General features: G+C 40.7%; 1 protein-coding gene and 1 non-coding gene across 4 annotated transcripts in view; both read left to right on the top strand.

The window, feature by feature from the left end:
• The window catches only part of P4HA3 (prolyl 4-hydroxylase subunit alpha 3), a 41305-nt gene that overhangs the window by 2557 nt on the left and 14803 nt on the right, over positions 1 to 23945 (top strand). For 2 of the 3 annotated variants that reach the window (XM_055320676.1, XM_055320678.1), the window contains exons 2-7: positions 5857 to 5999; positions 6775 to 6998; positions 11824 to 11973; positions 17872 to 17923; positions 20504 to 20667; positions 20926 to 21102. In XM_055320676.1, the coding sequence (XP_055176651.1) occupies positions 5857 to 5999; positions 6775 to 6998; positions 11824 to 11973; positions 17872 to 17923; positions 20504 to 20667; positions 20926 to 21102 (910 nt within the window). The remainder of the gene's footprint in view (positions 1 to 5856; positions 6000 to 6774; positions 6999 to 11823; positions 11974 to 17871; positions 17924 to 20503; positions 20668 to 20925; positions 21103 to 23945) is intronic. The other variant, XM_055320677.1, reaches the window with a different exon arrangement.
• Positions 4420 to 4522, top strand: LOC129506846 (U6 spliceosomal RNA). Its single transcript, XR_008663878.1, has one exon. It is a non-coding gene; the product is annotated as a U6 spliceosomal RNA (small nuclear RNA).

Raw genomic sequence — 23945 nt, 5'->3', positions numbered from 1 at the left:
ACTCTTCTCTTTAATTTGAGATTCCAGCATGTTCCCTGCTACCCATGTGCTCATTTTCATACCACTAATCTCTTTATTTGGGTGGCTCAGATAGAGATGAGGGGTCAAGATCCTGATGCTGGGCCTCTCAGGGAACAGGTTCAGAACAGAAAGTTTGCAGTGTGGATCAAAGTGACTGGTGGAGGGAGTGAGGGGCTCCAACGCTGGTCTCCTTTACTGTCTCATCACCATTGTCCTCAAAGCTTTGTCACAGGACCCTAATCTCATTTGCTTCTTACACACAATGCTTTGAAATAGGTTGTATGATTCTTAAAAAAATGAGAATTCATCTAAAATATGAGAAAACTAAAGTTTAGTACCTTATCTGAGATTATAAATCTAGTAGGTAGCAAATCCAGGACTAAGACATAGTTCTTTTGGTTGTTTCTTCTATTATGCCATGATGTCCTTACTGCTCACTTTATCTGATTTGCCAGGACCCAGACCAAACCCCCCATTACTACTGAGGTTTTAAGAACAGCTGGAGTACATAGTGGTTAAGAGTCTGGATGCAGGAATTTAACAGACCTCTGTTTGAATCCTTGGCTCTGAGCTTGGGCAAGTTCCTTTACCTCTTTAAGCATAGCTTCCTAATTTGTAAAATGATGATAATGATAGCACCTACCCCAAAGACTTGGAGGGAATAAGTACCATATAAAGGCATTTATCACTTTACTTGGAATGTAATAGGTGCTCAACAAAGTTAGCTCTAGCTGTATGATTTTTGTTTGAGAGTGCCTGGTGAAACTAGACCCCACCTTTGGTTCTAAGCAGAGAAAGCCCAGAAACAAAAAAGATTCAGAAAAATTCTAGATTATTTTCTCCTATGACTTATGAACATTTAATTTCAGAAAGTTTAGTTTGATATTTTAGAGACTGTTCTTTAGTCAGGATCTAAAACCTAGTGAAATATTCGCTTTTTAAAACAAGTATTTTGGCAGTTCCTGATCATTTTCCTATAGTCTCAATCTGGTGATCTAATGTAACTTGAGATGTTATTTCTAAGGGCCTCAGTTGTTATTCTTCTTTAAATTTATAAATTTAGACGTAAAATATTTTGAGGGTGCCTGGGTGGCTCAGGTCATGATCCTGGGGTCCTAGGATTGAGCCATGGCTGGCTCCCTGTTCAGCGGGTTCTCCGTTTCCTTCTGCTTGGACCCCTATGCTCTCTCTCTCTCAAATAAATAAATAGAGTCTTTTTAAAAAAAGAAATAAAATATTTTAAGATTTTTTTTAAAAAGAAAATATTTTTCAATGTTGAAACTACTCCTTACCCCAAGTTAATGAATAAAAATTTTACTAGTTATAGTATATATACATATATATAGTTAACCCCTGGCTTTTTTTGTTGTTGCAGTTTAAAAAAACTAGCAAAATTGAAAGAGTAATAGTTGCAATAATTTTTGTGTTATGAATTAAGCATTCAGAATGTCTCAGAACTGAGACAAAGCCATTTCTGAATTCCTAAGGAGAAACATATTGAATTAAAATAGCCTATGTATTACTGTTGGATAACCTATCCAGGCTATGTTTAATGCAGGATTGGGTTGCAAATTTTATGTGCAGATTCTTGAAGCAAAGGATCTGATTTTCCACTCTCAGCAACATTTGTTAAAGCAAAAAGCCATTTAGGAAAGCCGGGGGTTTGAATTCAACATCCAGTTACTCGGTCTCTGAAAACCAGCTATTTGCTCAGAGGCTGGGAATGGGGCCAATGTTTGGATTCCAAACCAGTCTCAGATATCTGTTGATAGGTTTTTTCTTTGTGTTACAGAAAAATGACGTGTCTGGATACTAAATTGAGTTATGTGCTGCAGTAGAGATCAAACCCCTACCCTAAATAAACTGACCCCATAATACACAGAGTGGGATGTGAAGAGAACAAGGAGCTAGTGCTTTTGATATGCTGGAGGACGTGGGGAAAATTTTCACCTCTCTGCCTTGCTTCTATCCTCTGATGCCTGTTAAACATTAGTGCTCAAACACCAAATGAAGAATCTATTTATTCAGTTATGGAAAAGATGATGGAAAGAAAGAATAGGATGTTGTGGTGAAAAGATTCATAGAGATCTTCTAGACAAGACTAGTTCTGTCATGTTATAGAGGAGGAAACTGAGGGATAGTTGGAAGCCGGATCTCTTACCAATCCAACTGTCTATAAAATTACTGCCCACTCAGCCTCAGTTGTCCTTGGATACTTACTCTTCAGGCTGGATTCAAGCCCAGGTCTCTGCTTGTAAGTGTTTTTGTCTAGCAGTGGAATATCTTTCACTAAGTAGTTCCATATGGAGTTGAAGCAGGAAATAATGGGTAGTAAAAAAATCCCACACCCTGGTGGCTGGTTTAGTTTTTAAAGCCCTGGAGTAGCCGCTCTCAAAGTGCCTTGTTTCAGGGATCAGAGACATCCTGGGACTTGACAGAGTTCTCATTTCCTCCCTGGGGCACCCAGGCCCAGATTCTTGTTCCTTTGTTTATGCTTGAATTGAACTCTTGGCTCCTTGGAGGCACCTGGAGACAGTCATCTTCTATTTCAGGCTCCATGTCACAGTGGCGGGTTCCACCCTTGAGAAACCCTCAGGTCAGACTCAACTTCAAGAGATTGAATCCCCCCACCCTGCCACTCCTCTGTTCTTCACTTTCATCTCTTTCTGCTCCCTGAAGTCTTCCAATCTGGCCGGAGGACTCATATTCTCACCTCTCCTGTGCACATTCCTATAAATCCATATCCTTTTCACTTTGCATGCACTTTTTTCTTTTACTTCCATGTTGTTAATATATTGTTCTTGAAATCAGTAACTTTAAAACAAGGGAAACATTTTTAGAGGGCATGACTAGAACTCTTTTTGGTCTGCCTTATTATAATCAATAATTCGTAATATTAACCCCCATGGTGCATTAGAAATGGAATAGCCATAGTATCCCAGGAAAGGAAACAGCATCTTTTGCTTATGTGAACACTGTTGTAGGACATCTGAAGAGGAGAGAAATTAACTAGAAAGGGGATAACTTCTGGTCCCTCCATTTCTGGCGATTTTTGACACAAATCAGCAAGCCAGAGAGGCTGGAAGCATGCTGGACAACCTCCTGTCTACCTCTTCTGTTACAACCACCAGTTTGTATGTGGACTGCTTCCTAAATATCTCCCTTGAATCTATCCTGTTCTCTGACCCCACTGTCTTTAGTATGATTCAGACTCTCCTTACTCTTGCTTACAGTTTTGAATTGGCCTTCTAACTGTTCTTTCTGCGTCCAGTCATCCCTGCATCCTTTCTCAACTCTACCCTCTCACAGATTCATATATGTAAACATAACATATCCAACTCTTACTTAAAAGCTTTTGGTGGCTCCTAATTGCACTCAGAGTAAAACCCAAATTTCTGAGGCACCTGGGTGGCTCAGTGATTGAGCATCTGCCTTGGCTCAGATGGTGATCCTGGGGTTCTGGGATTGAGTTCCACATCAGGTGCCCCACAGGCAGCCTGCTTCTCCCTCTGCTTATGTCTCTGCCTCTCTCTGTGTGTCTCTCCTAAATAAATAAATAAAATCTTAAAAAAATCACAAATTTCTTAGCAGGACCTATGAGGTACTCCTCACTTCTCCAGTCTGATCTACCTATCAGCCTCTAGATGTTGCTCCAGCAGTACCGAACCGTGTAGAATTTCCCCACCATACCATTTCTCTCTGTCCCTTCGCATATGTTGAACTGTCTCCACCTGGCTTTCCTCCCTTCTTCATTATTTGCATTCACTCAGTAAGCTTTGGTTTTATTATCTCCTCTGTGAAATCATCTCTGATCTGCTCTGGCCAAATTAATTACCTACTCTCCTTACTGCCCCCTAAGCCTTGTTCTTAAATCTGGTGTTGCATCTGTTTTGTAATTATTTGTGTCTTACCCATTAGTCTATGAGTCCTTGAGACCCAGTTTACCGTCTTATTTGAAATTCTGTTCCTAGCTCCTAGAAGAGTATATTTTAGTTACTCTTTCATAGAAATGTGTGTTGAATTTAGAGCAATGAGAAAAACAGCTATCTTCTTGTTCATGAATTTTCTTTTTCTTTTTTTTTTAAGATTTTATCTGTTCATGAGAGACACACAGAGAGAGGCAGAGACATAGGCAGAGAGAGAAGCAGGCTCCATGCAGGAAGCCCAGTGTGGGACTCCATCCTGCTACTCTGGGATCACGCCCTGAGTAGCAGGCAGACACTCAGCCGCTGAGCCACCCAGGCGTCCCTTGTTCATGAAATTTTCTAGCATTGGAACTTGTCTTGCCTTCTCATCCCCAGCATGTAGCATGGAGTCTAACATCTAGCAAGTAACCAGTATAGACTGAGTTGTTGGATGAACAAATATTTGTCTAGCCACTGTGCTTTTGTATATGTTGGTCCCTGTTGGCTCAAAAAATATTCTTCCTGTGATACAAAGAAGATGAGCATGGCCCCTGTACAGAGATGACATGTGAATTCATGAAGTGTTCCATATTTTTTGAACCAATGTGATGTACACCTGAAACTAATGTAACACTGAGTCAACTATATGCAAGTAAAAAAAAAATTTCTTTGTCCTTTTTTTGTTTAGCTCCATGGAGAAACAATATGGCAAAATCAGCTGAGAACAAGTTTCTTTTTTTTCTGTTCTTTTTATTTTTTTAAAAATTTATTTATTTATTTATGATAGACACACACACACACACACACAGAGAGAGAGAGAGAGAGAGAGAGAGAGAGAGAGAGAGAGAGGCAGAGACACAGGCAGAGGGAGAAGCAGGCTCCATGCTGGGAGCCCGAAGCGAGACTTGATACTGGGACTCCAGGATCCTGCCCTGGGCCAAAGGCAGGTGCCAAACCGCTGAGCCACCCAGGGATCCCAGTTCTTTTTTTTTTAAATTTTATTTTATTTATTTATTCATGAAAGACAGAGAGAGAGAGGCAGAGACACAGGGAGAGGGAAAAGCAGGCTCCATGCACGGAGCCCGACATGGGACTCTATCCAGGGTCTCCAGGATCATGCCCTGGGCTGAAGGCAGCGCTAAACAGCTGACCCACCTGGGCTGCCCGAGAACAAGTTTGAGTCAGAAGATTTAGATTCAAATCTGGTTTTGTCACTCACTGACAGTGTGGCCTCGGTTCAGTTTTCTCTCCCTTCAGACTGGGAGTGATAAAATCTACTCTGAGGGTTGTTGAAGGGATTAATTGAGACAAAAAATATATAAAGCACTTAGCAGGATGCCTGGTAGTCAGTAAAGGCTCAGTAAGTAGTAGCTTTGTTTAATCCTTTAGAACTCAGAACAAGTGCCATTTCCTCCAGAAAGTCTTCCATTATACCTTCTAATTCCCATCTGGGTTAGGGGCCCTGCCTACAAACGACTGTAACATTACATAGCTCACTTATAAGCTCACATATAACCTCACTTCTTTCCTGGCAGGTATCACATTTATTGCAATTATTACATTTTTGAGCTTCTATCAGATTCAAAGTATTGATTATAGAGTGATGAAGAGAAAGAAAGATTTTTTTTTGATTTGTGAACTCCTTGAGAGCTCCACCTTGTCTTGCCTTTGTATCTCTAGCATCTAGTGTGGTGCCTGATTTATAGTAATTGACCAGTAGAGACTGATTCATTGAATGAACGAATGAATGGACCTACTTCTGTTGTCTTGGTAGTTTTCATGTTCTTTGTGCCTAATTGTTAGAATATTATGTGAGTCTCAAGGGGTTTGTTTCATTTTTAACTACTCTAAATGTACATATACCGTGCCAACCTTTGCTAGGGGCAGTGGCTATATCAGTAATCGAGATCATGCTACTCCTCTCTTCCAGATTCTATGACAAGGTGCTTTCTTTGCATGAGGATTCGGCAACCCCTGTATCTAACCCTCTGCTTGCATTTACTCTCATCAAACGCCTACAGTCTGACTGGAGGAATGTGGTACATAGTCTGGAGGCCAGTGAGAACATCCGAGGTAATGAGGAGGAGGGCTGGAGGGTAAGAGAAGATTCTATCTCCTGACTCTGGAAAGGAGAGAGATTCTGGTGGAATGTGATGAAGGGTAATGAAGTGGGTAGGTATTACTCCATCTTCTTAGCTTTAGCTATTATGAAGAACTAGGCCCCCTTGTTAATATGTCTATGAGACTGTACATAGAAAGCACTTTTGAGGTGCCTGGCTGGTTCAGATGGTGGAGTGTGCACCTTTTGATCTCGGGTTTTGAGTTCCAGCCCCACGTTAAGTGTAGAGATTACTTAAAAATAAAATCTTAAAAAAAAAAAAAAGTGCTTTCCAATCCACTATCTCATTTGATCTTCACTACAACCTGTGAAGATGTAAAGCTTATATCATCCATTTACATATTTGTCTAATAATTTCTATTAAACTATACTGTGATCTGTAGCAAAGTCGGTTTCCTAATTTATTCTATTTTGTACTTGAAGAAATTTGTTGACTTTGGGGAAATTAAGAGGAAGAAGAATTGTCCTCACAAAGGGCAAGATTCCAGAAACAGACAGGATGGAACAACATATGTGTGCTTTAGTTTGTACTCTAGAGCTTATGTTCCTCATTCAGAAGATTGTATATAGCATCCACTCTGCTCCAGGAGCTGTGCATGGGGAATAAAAACACATAAAATATTATCTTTGCTCATGAAATATTGGAATAGGTGATCATGCCTTGCATGTATTAAATGCTCACCATCTGTGTTTTTGAACAGTGGATTGGTGTTTTTACTGCCCTTACAGCTCTGAAGGATGGTTATGAGAAGGTGGAGCAGGACCTGCCAGCCTTTGAGGACCTTGAGGGAGCAGCAAGGGCCCTAATGCGGCTGCAGGATGTGTACATGCTCAACGTAAAGGGCCTCGCCCGGGGCGTCTTTCAGAGAGTTGCTGGCTCAGCCGTCACTGACCTGTACAGTCCCAGGCGGCTCTTCTCCCTTACAGCAGACGACTGCTTCCAAGTTGGCAAGGTAACAGTATTGGGGCGGGGGGTGGGGGTATGCAGGGGGCTCAGCTCTAGTTTCTCACAGATGAAATAACTCTATCCTGATTGCTTTTACATGCTTTCAGTACTTCCAGCAATCTTGGAAATTTGGTATCATTCCCCATTTTCAGATGAAGAAGCTGCAGTTCAGACACAGTAAATAATTTGCCCAAGGTTACACAACTTTAAGTTGTAGAAATACATTTTGAACTTGGGTCTTTTAACTCTGAATCCCATGCTCTTTCCATAATAACTAAGGTGATCACCTATGCAGGATACTTCACCTGAGAGTGAAGGAAGTGTTACTAGTTACACCTAGACAACAGACATGAACTGGGACTGAGCTGGGAAAAATGGTCCTGGGGTCATTCCTAACCATAGCACCCTGCCAGAAGATGAGCAGCTTGGTACAAAGGAGAATCAGAGTTCAAGGGTAGGGAAAGGGATTAGAGGTGGAAATGTGAGGTAAGGTCACAGAAAACTCAGCCTCTGAGACTTTCTGGAATCTCTTGCAGTATTTCAGAAATACTAGATTAAGGTAGTGTCAAAAAGCTGAGGCCATTCACTTTAACATTACTTGAGGAAATAGGAACCTTCCATATGAGATATTTAACTGATCTTTGATCATAACTTATAAGCACATTTGAGGTCATTTTACAATATACTCTTTGTTAGCTTTTGCCTTAAGAAGTAAGGTAGTAAATCCTTTTTAATTTTGAAGATGTGTATTGCGGGAGAGTGAATTTTCTCAGCCCCCTACAGTATTCATTAGCAGATCTGAGAATGGGCATCATGTGCCCTGATTTCAAGTTTTGGGGATCAGTCTTCCAAATTAGTGCAAAGTGGATTGCCCTGAGCCCCTCTATGTACCATTTTTCCTTCTCTAAGATCCTGAATGGAATCAGAGCTCAATCATCATGTTCATGGCTAATTTAAATTTAAGCCAGTTAAATAGTTCTGTGTATGGTACCAATATATGCCTCATTCACAAGGCTTTTCTGAAACTCAAACCATATGTTGAAAATTCAGTAAGTCCCTTCCTGAAACCCTCACTGGCAATCTTTATTTCTGTATTTATTTACTTATTTTAAAAGATAAAACATTTCAAACATAAGAAAACTACATAAAATAATGTAACAAGCAATTATAGATGAAATGTGTGTTAAAATTTTACAATGTTTGTTTCAGATTTTTAAAGAGGAATTTGACATAAAACAGAAGGCAGCAAAGTTAATATTAAAAAATGAATTTACATATAGCTCAATAAAGCCCCCTTCCTCTTTCTTCTCACCACTTTGACCCCTCCCCTCTACTCTACCCTTGCTAGGTTGCCTGATAACTATCCTGAGCCATACAATATATACATACTATCCTGGGTCCAGCTTCTTTCTGCACACTGCATCTGTGAAATTTATCTACCTTGTTGCATTTATTAGTAGTTCATTTCTTTTTATTGCTTAGTAGTATTCCATTGTATGAATATACCACATACTGTTTATCCAGTCTCCTAGTGATGGATACTTGGATTGCTTCCAGCCAGGGCTACTATGAATAAGGCTGCTATTAACATTCTTGTGTAAGTCTTTCTGTGGACAGTTGTTTTTATTTCTGTTGAATAAATACCTAGGAGTGGTGTTGCTGGGCCAAAGAAGAAGCTTCAATAATTATTAACATGTGGCCAAATTTATTTCATCTACATGTCTCCAATTCCTCCTCCATGGATTATGTTAAAGCAGATCAGTCTTTCTAGTTTCTGAAATTCTTAGTTGTCTAATTGTACTACATTACTGTCATATCTGTTGACAGTTGCTCATGAATGATTATTTCCTGATATGGTTTATTATGTTTGTGAGCTTATTTAGCAGGAATTTTTTCCCCTCGAAAAGAATCTCTGTGACTGGAGTTGTAGGAATATTACCTCAAAGGTTCTGGGTTTTCTTCTTCTAGGTACTCTGGTAATATCACTGGCCTTAGGTCCTTTTTTTTTTTTTTTTTTTGAATATATTACATCTGCATGGCTTATTTTATAACTGGAAGTTTGTTCCTTTTGACCCTCTTCACCCATTTCACTCACTCCCTACTTCCCACCTCTGGCAACCCATCTATTCTCTATATCTTTAGGCTCAGGTTTTCGTTGTTATTATTTGTTTTTTGTTTTAGATTCCACATATAAGTGAGATCACATGGTATTTGTCTTTCTCTAACTTATTTCACTTAGCATAATACCCTCAAAGTCCATCCATATTGTTACAAATGGCAAACTTTCGTCCTTTTTTATGGCTGAATAATATTCCATGGGGTGTGTGTGTGTGTGTGTGTGTGTGTGTGACATTTTCTTTAGCCATTCATCCATCAATAGATCAATAGACAGGTTATTTCTGTATCTTGGCTATTGTAAATAATGCTGGCAGTGAACATAGGGGTGCATATGTCTTTTCAAATTAGTGTTTTCATTTTATTCAGATAAATACCAGAAGTAGAATTAGTAGATCACATGGCAGTTCTATTTTTATTTTTTTAAGGAACCTCCATATTATTTTCCACATGGGCTGTACCAATTTACATTCCCACCAACAGTACACAGCACTATTTTTCTGTATCCTTGCCAGCTCTATTTCTTGTCCTTTGGTAATAGTCACTCTAACAGGCAAGAGGTGATATCTTACTGTGGTTTTGATTTACACTAACCTTAGATTCATCATTATATTTATTTTTTGGCTTGGAATTTCCTTAGCTCTATGAAAAATGCAAATTCAAACCCTAAACTCACATGAAGCATAGGCTCAAGATTGTGAATATTCTAAGGAGAGATTTTGTTTCCCTAGACAATATCCAGACAGAAACAAACCAACTTTTTTTTTAATATTTATTTATTTACTTATGATAGACAGAGAGAGAGGCAGAGACACAGGAGGAGGGAGAAGCAGCTCCATGCCAGGAGCCTGACGCAGGACTCGATCCTGGGACTCCAGGATCGCGCCCTGGGCCAAAGGCAGGCACCAAACCTCTGAGCCACCCAGGGATCCCAAACCAACTTTTTTGACTCTTTTAACAGTGGGTAGATTTTTTCTGGTCTACCCTCTCTTTTAAGGTACTTTAGTTTTTCATGGATTTCAGTTTTATGAGTGTGTCTTTGTTCCAATTCCTAGGTTTTGGGAGGCCTAAGGAGGGCTCATATTCTGTCTTCACGTGGCCATTATAACCAAAGGTTGCTGAGTACCAAGATTACTAAGACTAATACCTGCCCCCATCCTAAGCAGCTTCAGCATCTGCTCTTAAGCTTATTGCTCAGGTTTTTAGGTCCTTTTTTTGTTTCTAGTACCTGAGTATTTTCCATCCTTTCTTGAAAGTATATCATAAAATATTTGTTATATTTTATTCAAAAGTTCTAAGTCTTTTTGGTTGGAAAGATTCCAGTTACCTCAATCTAGCATATTTTTGGGCCTTAGGAAAACTTAAATTGTTAACTTAGCAGAAAAAGTTCAGTCATTTTGAATTTTTTTTTTTTTTATTTATTTATGATAGTCACACACAGAGAGAGAGAGAGGCAGAGACATAGGCAGAGGGAGAAGCAGGCTCCATGCACCGGGAGCCCGACGTGGGATTCGATCCCAGGTCTCCAGGATCGTGCCCTGGGCCAAAGGCAGGCGCCAAACCGCTGCGCCACCCAGGGATCCCCATTTTGATTGTTATTCTTCAACCTAACCTTTTTACAAACAGGAAACCTGCAGATCAGAGAAATAATATGGCAGATTAATGGCAGGCCTGGAACAGCAGCTGATTTACTGTTTCGACTGCAGAGTTTCAGTACCTCCAGGTTCTGCCCTGTTTTTCTGCTGGTCTGAAAGTTATAGCAGAATTAGAATGTTTTGTAAGAGTGCTTCCAACTCTCTGACAGTAATTCCATGCTGTCTCCAACATCAACTTCCAGGAAATTCCACCTGCAGTGCTGGTATGCTAGATAACTGTAAAGCTATTAGGAGACAGGAGCTAGGTCTAGTACATGTTGCCATATTCCCACCTTCCAACATTTAATACAGAAAAAAGTCACTGAGCTCTTAGAACATTCCCCACATGGATCTAATACACTGTATTGCAATTATTGATTTACTCTTGTGCTTCTCATATGACTGTAAGGTCTTTAAGGTCAGGGATCACCAGATTCATTGTAAATACTCAGAAAATATTGAATAAATAAATGAATGAATTCAGTCCATTTCTCACATTGCTTCCAGCAGTATCTTAAAAACATGACACTCACATCTCTTATTAGCTTAGCCTATGGTACCTTTTGAAGTTCATTTCCTGCTTCTCTTCACCTTAGGCTATAACCACAGTGTCCAGCTTGAACACAAAATGGCTTTTGGCTTCTGTTTCTGCCATTCCCTCACCTTAAAATGTTCTTCCTCTCAACCTCTGCTCATTGAAATCCTCTTCTTTCTTCAGGGAAGACCTATCTCAGATGCTACTTCTTCCATGAAGCCTTGCGAGATTCCCAAGTCTCTCCTTTCTCTGCCTCCATGACATATTTTGCATATTTCCTTTGAGTATTTATGCATTCTACCTAGTATTACAGTTAATTGAGTTCATATATCTCAGATTATGAATTCCTCAGATTAAGACATTCTTCAGATATCTTCTCTACATCTAGAACAATGCATTGAATATAACAGATGCTTGATAAATTGAATTTAAATTGATTTGAGATGAAAACTTGCCTTCTTGTATTCCAAAAGCCCTCCCACTCTTTGTCATTTCCTTTCTTCTACCTGTGGATTCAGGTTGAATGATGGTACTTATGTTACCTACAGGTGGCCTATGACATGGGGGATTACTACCATGCCATCCCATGGCTGGAGGAGGCTGTCAGTCTCTTCCGAGGATCTTACGGAGATTGGAAGACAGAGGATGAGGCAAGTCTAGAGGATGCCTTGGATCACTTGGCCTTTGCCTATTTTCAGGTAGGGGAATAAGTGAGGCTCACTACTTTTATCACAGTAAATATAGTGCTTTATATCTGCTTTACAATTTTCTACACGTTTTCATGTCTCTCAATTTATTTCATCTTCCCAACAGGACCAAATGTGAGTCAAGCAGGGCAGTTGTTTTATTATTTCCATATTTCACATGTGAGTAAACTAAATCTCCAAAAAATTCCTAACTTGTCACGAAGTTCATAGAGCTGGGATTAGTGCCCAAGTTTGTCTGACTTTTTGTCTGGTGCTCTTTCCAGTGCCTTGACTGCTTTAAAATTATCGTCTTCCCTGTAGGCTCCCATCTGTAGAGCAGCAGCTGCATTGACAAATGTCTTATGGGTTCATAGTCAAGGTAGATCACTCTTTGCACTCTCAGCAACTCATATCTCCTCACAGATGTTCTGTCATGATAATGCCAATATCCAAGGAAGAAGTTTGATTGTTATTGTAGGGGCCCTGGGCAGGCTGTCCCAAGATGGGCCACTTTGGCAAAAAGATTATTTTGAGTTAAAAGTAATCAAACCCCAGCAGATACAGGAAAAGCTCTCTGCCTCCCTGCAACTGTCTAAGTTTACATTAAAAAAGAGAACCTGTAACAGGAAGAGAGCTATTAAGAGAGACTCTCTTCTACCTAAGGAATTTATCTGCATAATCAGGCAACCCTGTCTTTCCAAACATCTCCTTTCACCTTCTTGCTAATGGTTTTTCTCCCCCTTTGTGTTTTCTGACTCTATCCCTCTCCTTAGCTCATAAACTTCATGTTGCCTCATTGTCTTTGGAATTTTGTTTTTATGTGGATTCCCTATACACATGTGTACTAAATTTGGTTTTCTCCTGTTAATATGTCTCATGTCAATTTAATTCTATGGCCAGCTAGAAGGACTATAGGGCAGAGGAAGGTCTTCCTCCTCGACATTATCCTCTCCTATCTGCAATTGAGTCCAACTGTAACTATGACTAGTGTCTGGCTATTGAGCTGGTGTCACTGGTCCATGGTACCTTCTCATTATCTCCTCCAGGGGTTGCTTTTCCCTGGCACTTAATCTATGAGCCATTGTAGATCATCTTGTGGAAGCTCGTTTCCCTAAATATGGGATCTGCCATCCTTTTATATAGCTAATCCCATTTCCCACCAGAATTGTATAGTCTTTAAGAATAGGCTGGAAATATCACTTACAGAGCCAATTCCTTAGTTTCCAAAACTAATAAACCATTTCTGCTCCCTACATTCCTTTCTCTTTCCCCCTTTTCCTGGGAAAGGGAGGAGGATGTGGGTGGTCCAAACCCATATGTTGCTGCCAAAACAGATTTATTCTCAATATAGCAAATGGGCCTGTTCCTCTCATGGAAGTTCCTGGTAAGTGGATCTTTGTTGTAAAAATTTCCAGGGCGCTCTTCATAATACTCCTGCTCAGTTGCTACATATTAAAGCTGAAATAGAATCACTGTGGTACAACAAAGGACAAGAAGTAGTTGAATTTTAGTAGAGGAAGAAAATGGAGGATTGACTTGGAGACTAGGAGAAGGTAAACTAAAGCAGTTTACCCTGAGGCAGAGCTTTAAATGCTGTGCCTGAGTATCGGTTTTGGCTTTTTTTCCCCTATGATGACTTAGACTTCTCCTCTGCTCATTTGTCAACTCTCCCTTTCCACAATTGTGCTTTGTCTGGTAAATTTTATTCATCTCACAAGGCATAGCTCAAATGTCATCTATTTTATGAAGTCTGCCTTGATTCTCCTTGGGCTCCTCAGACTCCTTTGTGCTCTTACAGCACTTTTTTTTTTCTTTTACCTTTCAATAATAGAACACATTAGGGCATTGTCTCATAAACATCTATGGTCCCCTTTTTAACTCTTGTAAATTCAGGATACATGTCCCTCATGGACCTTTCATTATCATATAAAATATATGATATATAATTATTTATACCATGAAATATTATAATATATAATACATAATATTATAGAATATATAATGCTATATATTATACAGTAGATTTTCATGATATATTTTAGTGAAAAATTGTTTCACTAATTGTTAAAAAGAGACAGTAGTGTAGTGATTAAACCACGGGCTCTGAAGTCAGACTGATCTGGGTTCAAATTCTGAAAATTTGGGCAACTTATTTAACCTCCCTGGACCTCAGTTTTATTATCTTTAAAAGGGGAATAATAATAATGATGCTGTTAGGAAGCGTGGGGTGGGGGGAGATAATTCTCTAACCTTCTGAGGTCTTGGGTGAGACCTCCCTGTAATACAAAAACAGATTAACAAGGGTAAAAATAAACAGAAGTTTATTACATGTGTATCTCCTGTATACCTGTATACATGGGAGATAAGGCTGGGGAATGAGGAACTCTTTGAGGTGACCTAAGCTGCCACCTTAATTCCATTTCCAGCTAAAGACAGTAGAAAGAAAGGTGTGGGGGAAGGCCAATTTTGGGGGGTTACCAGGAAAAGCAAGGGTAATGTTGTTATGCAGATTTAAGTGAGCTTTCTCCATTGATAAGATTCTCTTGTGATTCAGGGGGCGTCTGGGAGTTGTAGTTGGTTAAGGGTCTAACTCTTGGTTTCACCTTGGGTGGTGATCTCAAGATTGTAAGATCAAGCCTTGTGCCAGACTCCACACTGAACGCAGAGTCTGCTTGAGATTCTGTCCATCTCCCTCTGTCCATCCCCCTCACTCGGCGCGCATGCTCTCTCTCAAATAAATAAATATACCTTTAAAAACAAGATTCTCTTGTGATTCAGAATCATCCTCCTTTTCTAGATACACAGAGAGAGACACTCTTACAAATGGAGGGTTCCTTTATAGATGTAAATTTCTCTCACAAAAGGGTAACTTCTCTGGTTTTCAGAACTTCTATTGAGTCTGCCATTTCTCAAAATAATTAGCTCAAAATAATCCTTATGCCGAAGAGGCATATTTTGTTCTATTCTGCTCCCCTTCAATGCTCACCTCAAAGAGTTGTCATAATGATCAAATGAGCCAATCTGTGTAAAGCCCTTAACACAGATCATGACATATGTGTACTCCACAAACATAAACTATTAATATTATACACTACAAGAAAACATTTCCCTTTCTCATTTAACATTATTTAGTGTATATATTTCCAAAGGCACTTAACTGGGACACCAAAAGTAATTTTGTTCTTTTTTTTTTCTTTTTAGAGATTTATTTATTTATTCATGAGAAACACAGACTGAGAGAGAGAGGCAGAGACAGGAAGAGGGAGAAGTAGGCTCCTCACAGGGAGCCTGATGTGGGTGGGACTCGATCTCTGATCCTAGGATCACGACCTGAGCCGAACACAGGCGCCCAACCACTGAGCTACCCAGGCGTTCCAGTAACTTTCTTCTTGATAAAATGTAATTTTATCTCATGGAAGAGCCCTTGAGTTTGAAAAATATGTAAACTTGTACTTTAGTTCTCTTCATCTCAAAAGAGTTTGAAAAGCAATAATCCTGAGTTAATAATCTGACATTAGAAGATATCAATAGATTACTTAACTATCCGTCTATTAAGTATGGCACATAATAATTAATGGTATTAAATAAGTGCTAACAATCTATATGACCAGGTCATCTGTGATGTAGCTTCTAGGTGGAATAAAACACAGCTATTAGAATTGCTGTTTCTCTTGCATACCCACATTCATAGTAGCACTATTCACAGCAGTCAAGAGGTGGAAGCAACCCAAGTGTCCACTGACGAGTGAATGGATAAGCAGAATGCGGTCTATACATACAAGGGAATAGTATTCAGCCTTAAAAAAGAAGGGAATTCTGACATGCTACAACATAGATGAACCTTGGGGACATTATGGTAAATGAAATAAGTCAGTCACAAAAAGACAAATACTGTATGATTGCAATTATATGAAGTATCTAGAATAATCAAATTTATAGAGACAAACTAGAGTGGTGGTTGCCAGAGACTGAAGGAAGGGGGCAATTGAGAGTTGTTTGCTGAGTATAGAGTTTCAGATTTGCAAGATGGAAAAATTCTGGAGATTGGTTGAAAATAGTGTGAATATAGTTAACATTATTGAACTGCACACTTAGAAATGGTTAAGATGGTAAATTTATGTTGTGGTTTTTTAAAAAAAATTATTTATTTATTTGAGAGGGAGAGAGAGAGAGAGAAAGAGAGAGAGAGAGAGCACACAGAGGGAGGGAGAAACATTCCCCACTGAGCAGGGAGTCCAACGTGGGGCTTGATCCCAGGACCCTGGGATCATGACCTGAGCCAAAGGCAGATGACCATCAACTGAGCCACCCAGGCGCCCCTTTGTGGGTTTATTTTTAAAATTAAAAAAATATTTTATTTATTTATTCATGAGAGACACAGAGAGAGAGGGAGACAGAGACACAGACAGTAGGAGAAGCAGGCTACATGCAGGGAGCCTGATGTGGGACTCAATCCTGGGTCTCCAGGATCACGCCCTGGGCTGAAGGTGGCGCTAAACTGCTGAGCTACCCAGTCTGCCCTCCTTTGTGGGTTTAAGAAAAAAACTTTGAGAGAGAGAGGGAGAAAGCACAAGCAGGAGGGGCAGAAAAAGATGGAGAGAATTTCAAGCAGACTCTGTGCTGAGCTTAGAGGCCCACATGGGGCTCAATCTCACGACCATGAGATCACAACTTGAGCTGAAACCAAGAGTCAGAGACTTAAAACTAACTATACCACCCAGGCACCCCGATGTTGTGTGTTTTTTACCACAGTTAAAATAGACGGTCTCTGAAGACTACAAAATGATATAAAAAGTCCCCTGATAACAATGTAGAGTGAAATAATCAAGATATGAAAATGTGTAACAAATATGACTGTAACTATGTACACACTATGTGTCATCTGAAGTTCTTGGAGCACCTGGGTTTTATTTTATTTATTTTTTTGCACCTGGGTTTTAGCAGAGCATTTCTTTTTTCCTCTTTCTCATGTTTCATAGTATGCTTATTTTTAAAAATATTTTATTTATTTATTCATGAGAGACAGAGAGAGAGAGAGAGAGAGAGAGAGAGAGAGAAAGAGAGAGACAGGCAGAGGGGGAAGCAGGCTCCTTGCAGGGAGCCCGACGTGAGACTATCCCGGGTCTCCAGGATCATGCCCTGGGCTGAAGGCAGCGCTAAATCGCTGAGCCACCTGGGCTGCCCTCATAGTGTGCTATTGTTGCTTTTATCATTAAATGTGAATTTTTTAACATGCAAAAATGAAACAACCAGAAGGAAATACAATTCTATCAGTTCTTCATCATTCCTTGGCACCCAGGGCAGGATGGTAGCCCACCTATACTGGGTTCTATTCTCATTTGTCTGGAAAGCCCCTGTGTGCTTCTGACTACATGTAGTTCAAGGTCGAGTGATGGTGGCAGGGAGGTCATTACTGAGCAGTTGGAATGTTTCAGGGTTAGTTCTTCCTTTGTCTCCCTCCCGCTACCTTCGTAGACTCTAGGAAGGACTGAGCCTGGAAAACAAGGCTATATTTTTACTAGGGTTTTTATAGTTTAACGTTAAGTTTAATAATGAATTATACTGAAATAACAACACCCTGCAGTTTTGTGGTTTTGCATGCTTTAAGATTTGAGGGCACTTTAAGAAAGTTTATTTTCATTTATTTTTCTACCTTCCCTGGTAAGGGTGGGAATGAGTCATTTGTAAATGAGGACACTGAGGAGACCTGAGTTGCATTAGGGCTGCAAATCCTGAATTAGGACCGAGAACCTCTACATTTCTAGTCTGCTGCTCATTTCAATGAGTCTTATTCTCTACTGGTGGTAAGAATATTTTATAGTTCTTTTTTTTTTAATCCATTTAATGATTTGGTCAAAGGAGATATCCTCAGTGTAGTTAACTTTCCCTTTTCTTTCTTTTGTTTTCTAGGCCGGCAATGTTTCCTGCGCCCTCAGCCTCTCCCGAGAGTTTCTTCTCTATAGTACGTAATGACAGAAGATGAGCCACAGCTTTGACTTACTGGGAAATGCCTTCTGCTCCTGGCCTTTAATCTCTGCAGGGATAAGACAGCTATGTGGTTTTTTTTTTCTTCTAATTTTATAATCCAAGCCGCATTTCTGACTTTTGGATTGAATCTTACTTATCTATGTATCAGTGCATCGGGGGAAGTGTTTTGGTTTGTGGGATGATGCCAAGAAGGTATCAGCCTGTCCCTTTCCTCTTCCACGATCAGCTGGATATACATTAGTGCTGTCTCGGGGGGAACAAATCCAGGACTGGAAGTGAATAAAGTAGATGAGAGCTGTGTGTGCAAGAAGAGTGACTCCACAGGAATACTTATTTTGGCTGTTTCTACAGAGATACCAGTTCTTCCCTTTAAACCAGAGCTCACTTGGCTATCAAGCATCCTGCTCAGTGAGTGCAGGGTTGAGCTTTGACCCTCCTCACACAGTGCGTCACCAGAATTCAATGGGAGGGAGACTTCCAAGCTTAGCTCTTTGCTTGGATATTTTTACTTAAAATTTTGGTGGAAGCTGGCTTCCCAGATTTTCCTTTAATAAGATATTGAGATACTAAAGTAAATAAATAATCACTATTATATTTTAATATTTATAAAGTATTTCACATGACTTTATAATTGTATGTATTGCTTACTTTTTTAAAATTTAAATTCAATTTGCCAACATATAGTATAACAACCCAGTGCTCATCCCAAGTGCCCTCCTTAATGCCCATCACCCAGTTACCGCATCCCCCCACCCACCCTCCTCTTCTGCAACCGTTTGTTTGTTTCCCAGAGTCAGGAGTCTCTCATGGTTTATCTTCCTCTCTAATTTTTCCCCACCTAGTTTCCCTCCTTTCCATTATGGTTCTTCTCACTATTTCTTATATTCCACATGAGTATAACCATATGATGATTGCCCTTCTCTGATTGACTTATTTCACTCAGCATAATACTCTCCAGTCCCATCCATGGCGAAGCAAGTGGTGGGTATTTGTCCTTTTTGATGGCTAAGTAATATTCCTTTGTGTGTATATATATCACATCTTCTTTATCCATTCATCTGTTGAAGGATATCATGGCTCCTTTCACAGTTTGGCTATTGTGGACATTGCTGCTATGAACATTGGGGTGCAGGTGTCCTGTCGTTTCACTACATCTGATTGCTTTTTTAATGAATCTATTTAATAACATTATTCCATTCTGATAGTTGGGCAAGCAGCATATAGAAGTAGCTATATGGTCTGGAAACATGTGGGCAATTACTCTGGGCAAAATTATAACCCAACTCTTCTTTATTTTTTATGCTTGCTCTGTTAAAATCTGCCCATCCCAGAGAACTCAAACTATGCAGTTATAGGTGGAGAAGTGGGACACAGCAAATTGAGATTACCAGTTATATTTCTGGCTTTGCAGTCTTTTCACTGGGGTTTTGGGCTCATCATTTCCATTCTCCCAAACTTCATTTCTCCTCTTGTTAAAAAAAAAAAAGGGTAACTTATGTCTCATCTTTCACCAGAGTGGTTGTGGTGGTAGTTAGAGGCACACTGAGCTTCTTAGAGAAAGATGCATTGGCAGCATTAGAACAATTCAGCACGTCCTTCTGAGAGGCAATGAAAATCATGCACAGAGACTAGCAGGCCATGGGTAGCTGCCAGCCCATGGGCGTCTAACAGCCAAAGTGGGCACCAATTGGTGGGCACAAATAAGACATCAGACCCCTATGGGAACCCAAGCTAGAAACAAAATCTAGAACCAATTTGTCTCATACTGCTCTGCTCTGTATGTAGGCCAGTTAGGAATTTTGAAGGCTCTATTAGATTTGGGAATGGATTAGCTTTCACTGCTCCAGGGAAGAATAGATTGGGTCTGCCTGCTTTTCTTTTTCATGGCATTTTTGGGTTTCATTGTGAGTAGTTATTTAATGTAGCTTTTCTCTATTAGGCTCTAGACTCTGAGAGATTAGCCTCTAGCACAGTATCCAGTACATGGTAGATGTTCACTGAAGATTTTTTGAATGGGTAAATGAATGAGTGAATGAATGAAGGAAGGAATGAGTAAAGCTTTTTTCTCATTATGTAAAACTTACCATCATACTTTCCTCCTGCCATCCTTACGATCCCTTGTTTGTTTGTTTGTTTTTTTTAAGATTTTATTTATTTCTTTATTCATGAGAGACACACACAGAGAGAGAGAGGCAGAGGCATAGGCAGAGGTTGATCCTGGGACTTCAGGATCACACCCTAGGCCAAAGGCAAGTGCTAAATCATTGAGCCACCCAGGGATCCCCATGATCCCTGTTCTAATAGTGTTAAATACCACTTTCCTTCCCAAAGTCCTTTGTACCCTCAGATCTACTGGGCCTAACTCAATCTTTTTTTAATACCAGGTGCTTTTCTGAGAGTGAGGGCCTTACATCCTCCGGTGCATGGACACAGGAGCTTTTCAGGGTGTCCAGTTGCTGGTCATGTGTGACAGGGAAGCTTTAGGAAACCTTGGCAGCCCTCCCTGAAACCATTGCTTGTTAATCTGTATTATCCCTGCTCTGATTTCTTCTAGGTCCAGATAATAAGAGGATGGCCAGAAATGTGTTGAAATATGAAAAGCTTTTGGCTGAAAGCCCCAATCAGGTGGTAGCTGAGGCTGTCATCCAGAGGCCCAATGTACCCCACCTGCAGACCAGAGACACCTATGAGGGGTTATGTCAGACTCTGGGATCCCAGGTAGGATTCCTCAGGGAAAGAGAAAGGGGGAACAAGCTAGAGAAACAGAAGGTAGAATTGGAATGATGTGAGGGGGGAAAGGCTGATGCATTAGAAAAAAAAACAACAACAAAACAGGTTATTTGGACAGTATCAGAGTGACCACATTCTGAATCTCCTGCATGCCAGTTTTTTTTTTTTGTGTGTGTGCCGTAGTTCCCTACATTGGCTTCTGCTCGACCATTCACCTCTTATGCTGATTCTAGGCTTTCCTTCCAGCCTACTCACTACCAGATCCCTAGCCTTTACTGCTCCTATGAGACAAATTCGAGCCCCTACCTGCTGCTCCAGCCTGTCCGGAAGGAGGTCATCCACCTGGAACCCTATGTTGTTCTCTACCATGACTTTGTCAATGACGTGGAGGCTCAGAAAATTAGAGGGCTTGCAGAACCGTGGGTGAGTGTCCCTAAAGCCTGCCAAGAACTTCTCTTTGTGTCATCACATGCCTGGGGTTCAGGAATGTGAGAACAGGCAGCCTGAACAACTACACACTTTAGCAGGCCAGGAATTCAAAATGCCGACTGTTCCATCAAACAAATAAATGGTGAAAAAAATCACAGTAGTCGTTGCTTCTGGAAGGAGGGGATTCGCTGGGGAAAGCAACAAAGGCATTTTTCTGGGGTGTTGAAAATGTGCTCTCCATATCTTGTTAGGGACATGGAGTACACTGCTGTGTGCACTTGTTAAAATTCAGCAAGTGGTACACTTGAGATCTGCGCATATCATATATGTAAATTTAACCTAAAAAAACATAAAAAAGCCCCCTCCCCTGCAATGTCAATCATTCCACATGATGGGTAGAAAAAAAATTTTTTTTAAAGGGTGGAAAAAATGGACTAGGAGTGATTTTCTAGTGCAGATTTACAGAATTTCAGAGTGGAAAGATTATCTACTTTAACTAGATTATTTTGTTAAAGAGGAAACTGAGGCCCAGAGAGGGGAAGAGACTTGATGAAGGTCACATATGTAGCTAGAGCCGGACCTGGAACTTATTGGTACATTGATGGGTGCTCTGTTATTCTGCCCTCTTGTATTAGCTAACTTAGGCTAAATTATGTCCAGCAACAAATAGCCCCCAAATCTCAGACACAGCTACAACAAAGATTTGTTTCTTACTTACATTAGTGTCTGTCTTAGGCTGGCTGCAGCTGTGAGGCAAAACTGTCTTCATTTTGAGAATCAGCCTGACAAAGCTGCCTACGTTTGGGACATTTCCAGTCCTCTAGGAGAAAAAAAAGACAGAGATGGCAAACTACGAGTTGGCTCTTAAAGCTTCTGCTCCTGTCCCTGTTTCACTGGCTAAGGCAAAGCATGAGGCCATCACCGCAGTCAACGGGAAGAGTGTGTCTAATCCTTCTGCTGGGAAGGGGCTTCCAGTTGTGATGCCAATGGGAGAGGACATTTATCCTCCCCCAGGAAGTGTGGCAACTATTTAGAAAAATAACACAGTTTACCTCTTTGTGATAAGCACATTGCCTCTTTAAATGGCTGTCTCAGAATTACTTATGTCATCATGACCTTGATGGTATGCTGCTCATCCAGGCCATGATTTGGTCACTTTCAACAGAACAGAGCCTGCTGTGGGCCAGACATTGTACCAGGGGCGGGACATTCACAGAGATTTACTATTGGCCCTTCCCCTTTAGGAGCTCATAGCATAATGGGGGAAAACAGACATTTGTACTGCATTGTGATGGGCAACACTGTAATAGAGGTGTGTGCAGGGAGCCATGCTGTGGTGGCATCAAAAAGTGAACCTTCCTGTGAGGGAGAAAAGGCAGATGGGTGAAGAGCAGATGGGAGGGAAAAACAGAGGTGGCTTCCCTGTGGATATGAAATTCATCAGAGCAACAAGGTGGCATAGGGTATTGCAGGAAGATAAAACAATATGTGTAATGGCCCCACATATGGGGTGGAGGCTTGGTGGCTCAAGTGTGCAAGTGATGGGGTGGGAAGTGATCGGAGATGAGGTTAGATGTGAGACACCATCAGGAAGTGCTATAAATACCATGCTGGGGAGCTTGGATTTTATCCCACAGGGGGAGAGCTCTTGGACAGTTTAAACAGGAGATTGGCATTATCAGGCCTGTTAGTTTTAAGGAAGATTCTGACAGCACACATGGATTGGAGGGATTAGAGAAGCAATAATCATCTCATCCAGAAGCCCCTCCAGTGAAGTCTGGAATCTTTGTGCATTTTTTTTAAAAAAGATTTTCTTTATTTACTCATGAGAGACACACACACAGAGAGAGAGAGGCAGAGACACAGGCAGAGGGAAAAGCAGGCTCCATGCAGGGAGCCTGATGTGGGACTCGATCCCCGGACCCCAGGATCACGCCCTGGACTGAAGGTGGCGCTAAACCGCTGAGCCACCCGGGCTCCCCCTCTTTGTGCAATTTTTGAGAGCATTAAGCTCCACTGGTCAATTGGACAAAGTATCTTCAATAGCTTTGGCGTCTCAGTGAGCCAGTGATAATATTTGGCCACCAACTACTTTTTCCTTAGAACAACTCTGTTGTCATGGTAGCAGGACAGGGAGCCCACCCGGCAGTCCTTCACGGCCAGGTCGTTTACTTGGCATGCAAAGACTTTGCCACTCTCCCTCTTCCAGAAGCTGATGTAGAGACGCTGATCCTTGTCTGGTCTTCAGCTCTGCCAGGAATAAGCCTCAGCTTTTAGGGTGGGGCTGCTGCATGGAACCTAAATTCAAACAAGCCACTGAAGCCTCTCCTGAGGCTTGAATTTGATTCATCAGCTTCCCATTCACAAACACTGCCCTGTTGCCACTTCTCCCTCTATCCACATCCTACCCATTCTTGAAGACTGAGTTGAAGCCACATGCCTCCCTTTGCCTACTAGCCCTGTCACTCTGGGCCACTTTCATGGGTTCTTTCAGTAGGAACATTTTTTTTCAGAGCACTTTTTGGAGCCACGTATAATAACCTCTCTCTTATTTGAACTCATTTTCTGAAAGTCACCAGTTGTCTGGTACTTAATTTTTTTCATTTATTCTGCGATTTTTGTGTTGTCTAGTATCACTAGCTGGTTCAAGTGTTAGCATCCTGTCTCCTCTATTAGACTGTAATCTAGGAGGGATCATATGCCATGCTTCTCGAAATGCCTAGCCCTGTATTATACCCATTACTGCCAGAGTAACTGTTAAAAGATTGCATCTGACCACATCAAGCCCTTGCTTAAACTCTTTAATGGGTCGCTTTAATGTTATGAAGCTCCTTGGC

The sequence above is a fragment of the Nyctereutes procyonoides genome, unplaced genomic scaffold (genome assembly GCF_905146905.1).
Source record: "Nyctereutes procyonoides isolate TBG_1078 unplaced genomic scaffold, NYPRO_anot_genome, whole genome shotgun sequence".
Taxonomy (NCBI): Eukaryota; Metazoa; Chordata; class Mammalia; order Carnivora; family Canidae; genus Nyctereutes; species Nyctereutes procyonoides.
Note: the sequence above shows the minus strand (reverse complement) of the source record. Positions and strands in the feature narration are given on the sequence as shown.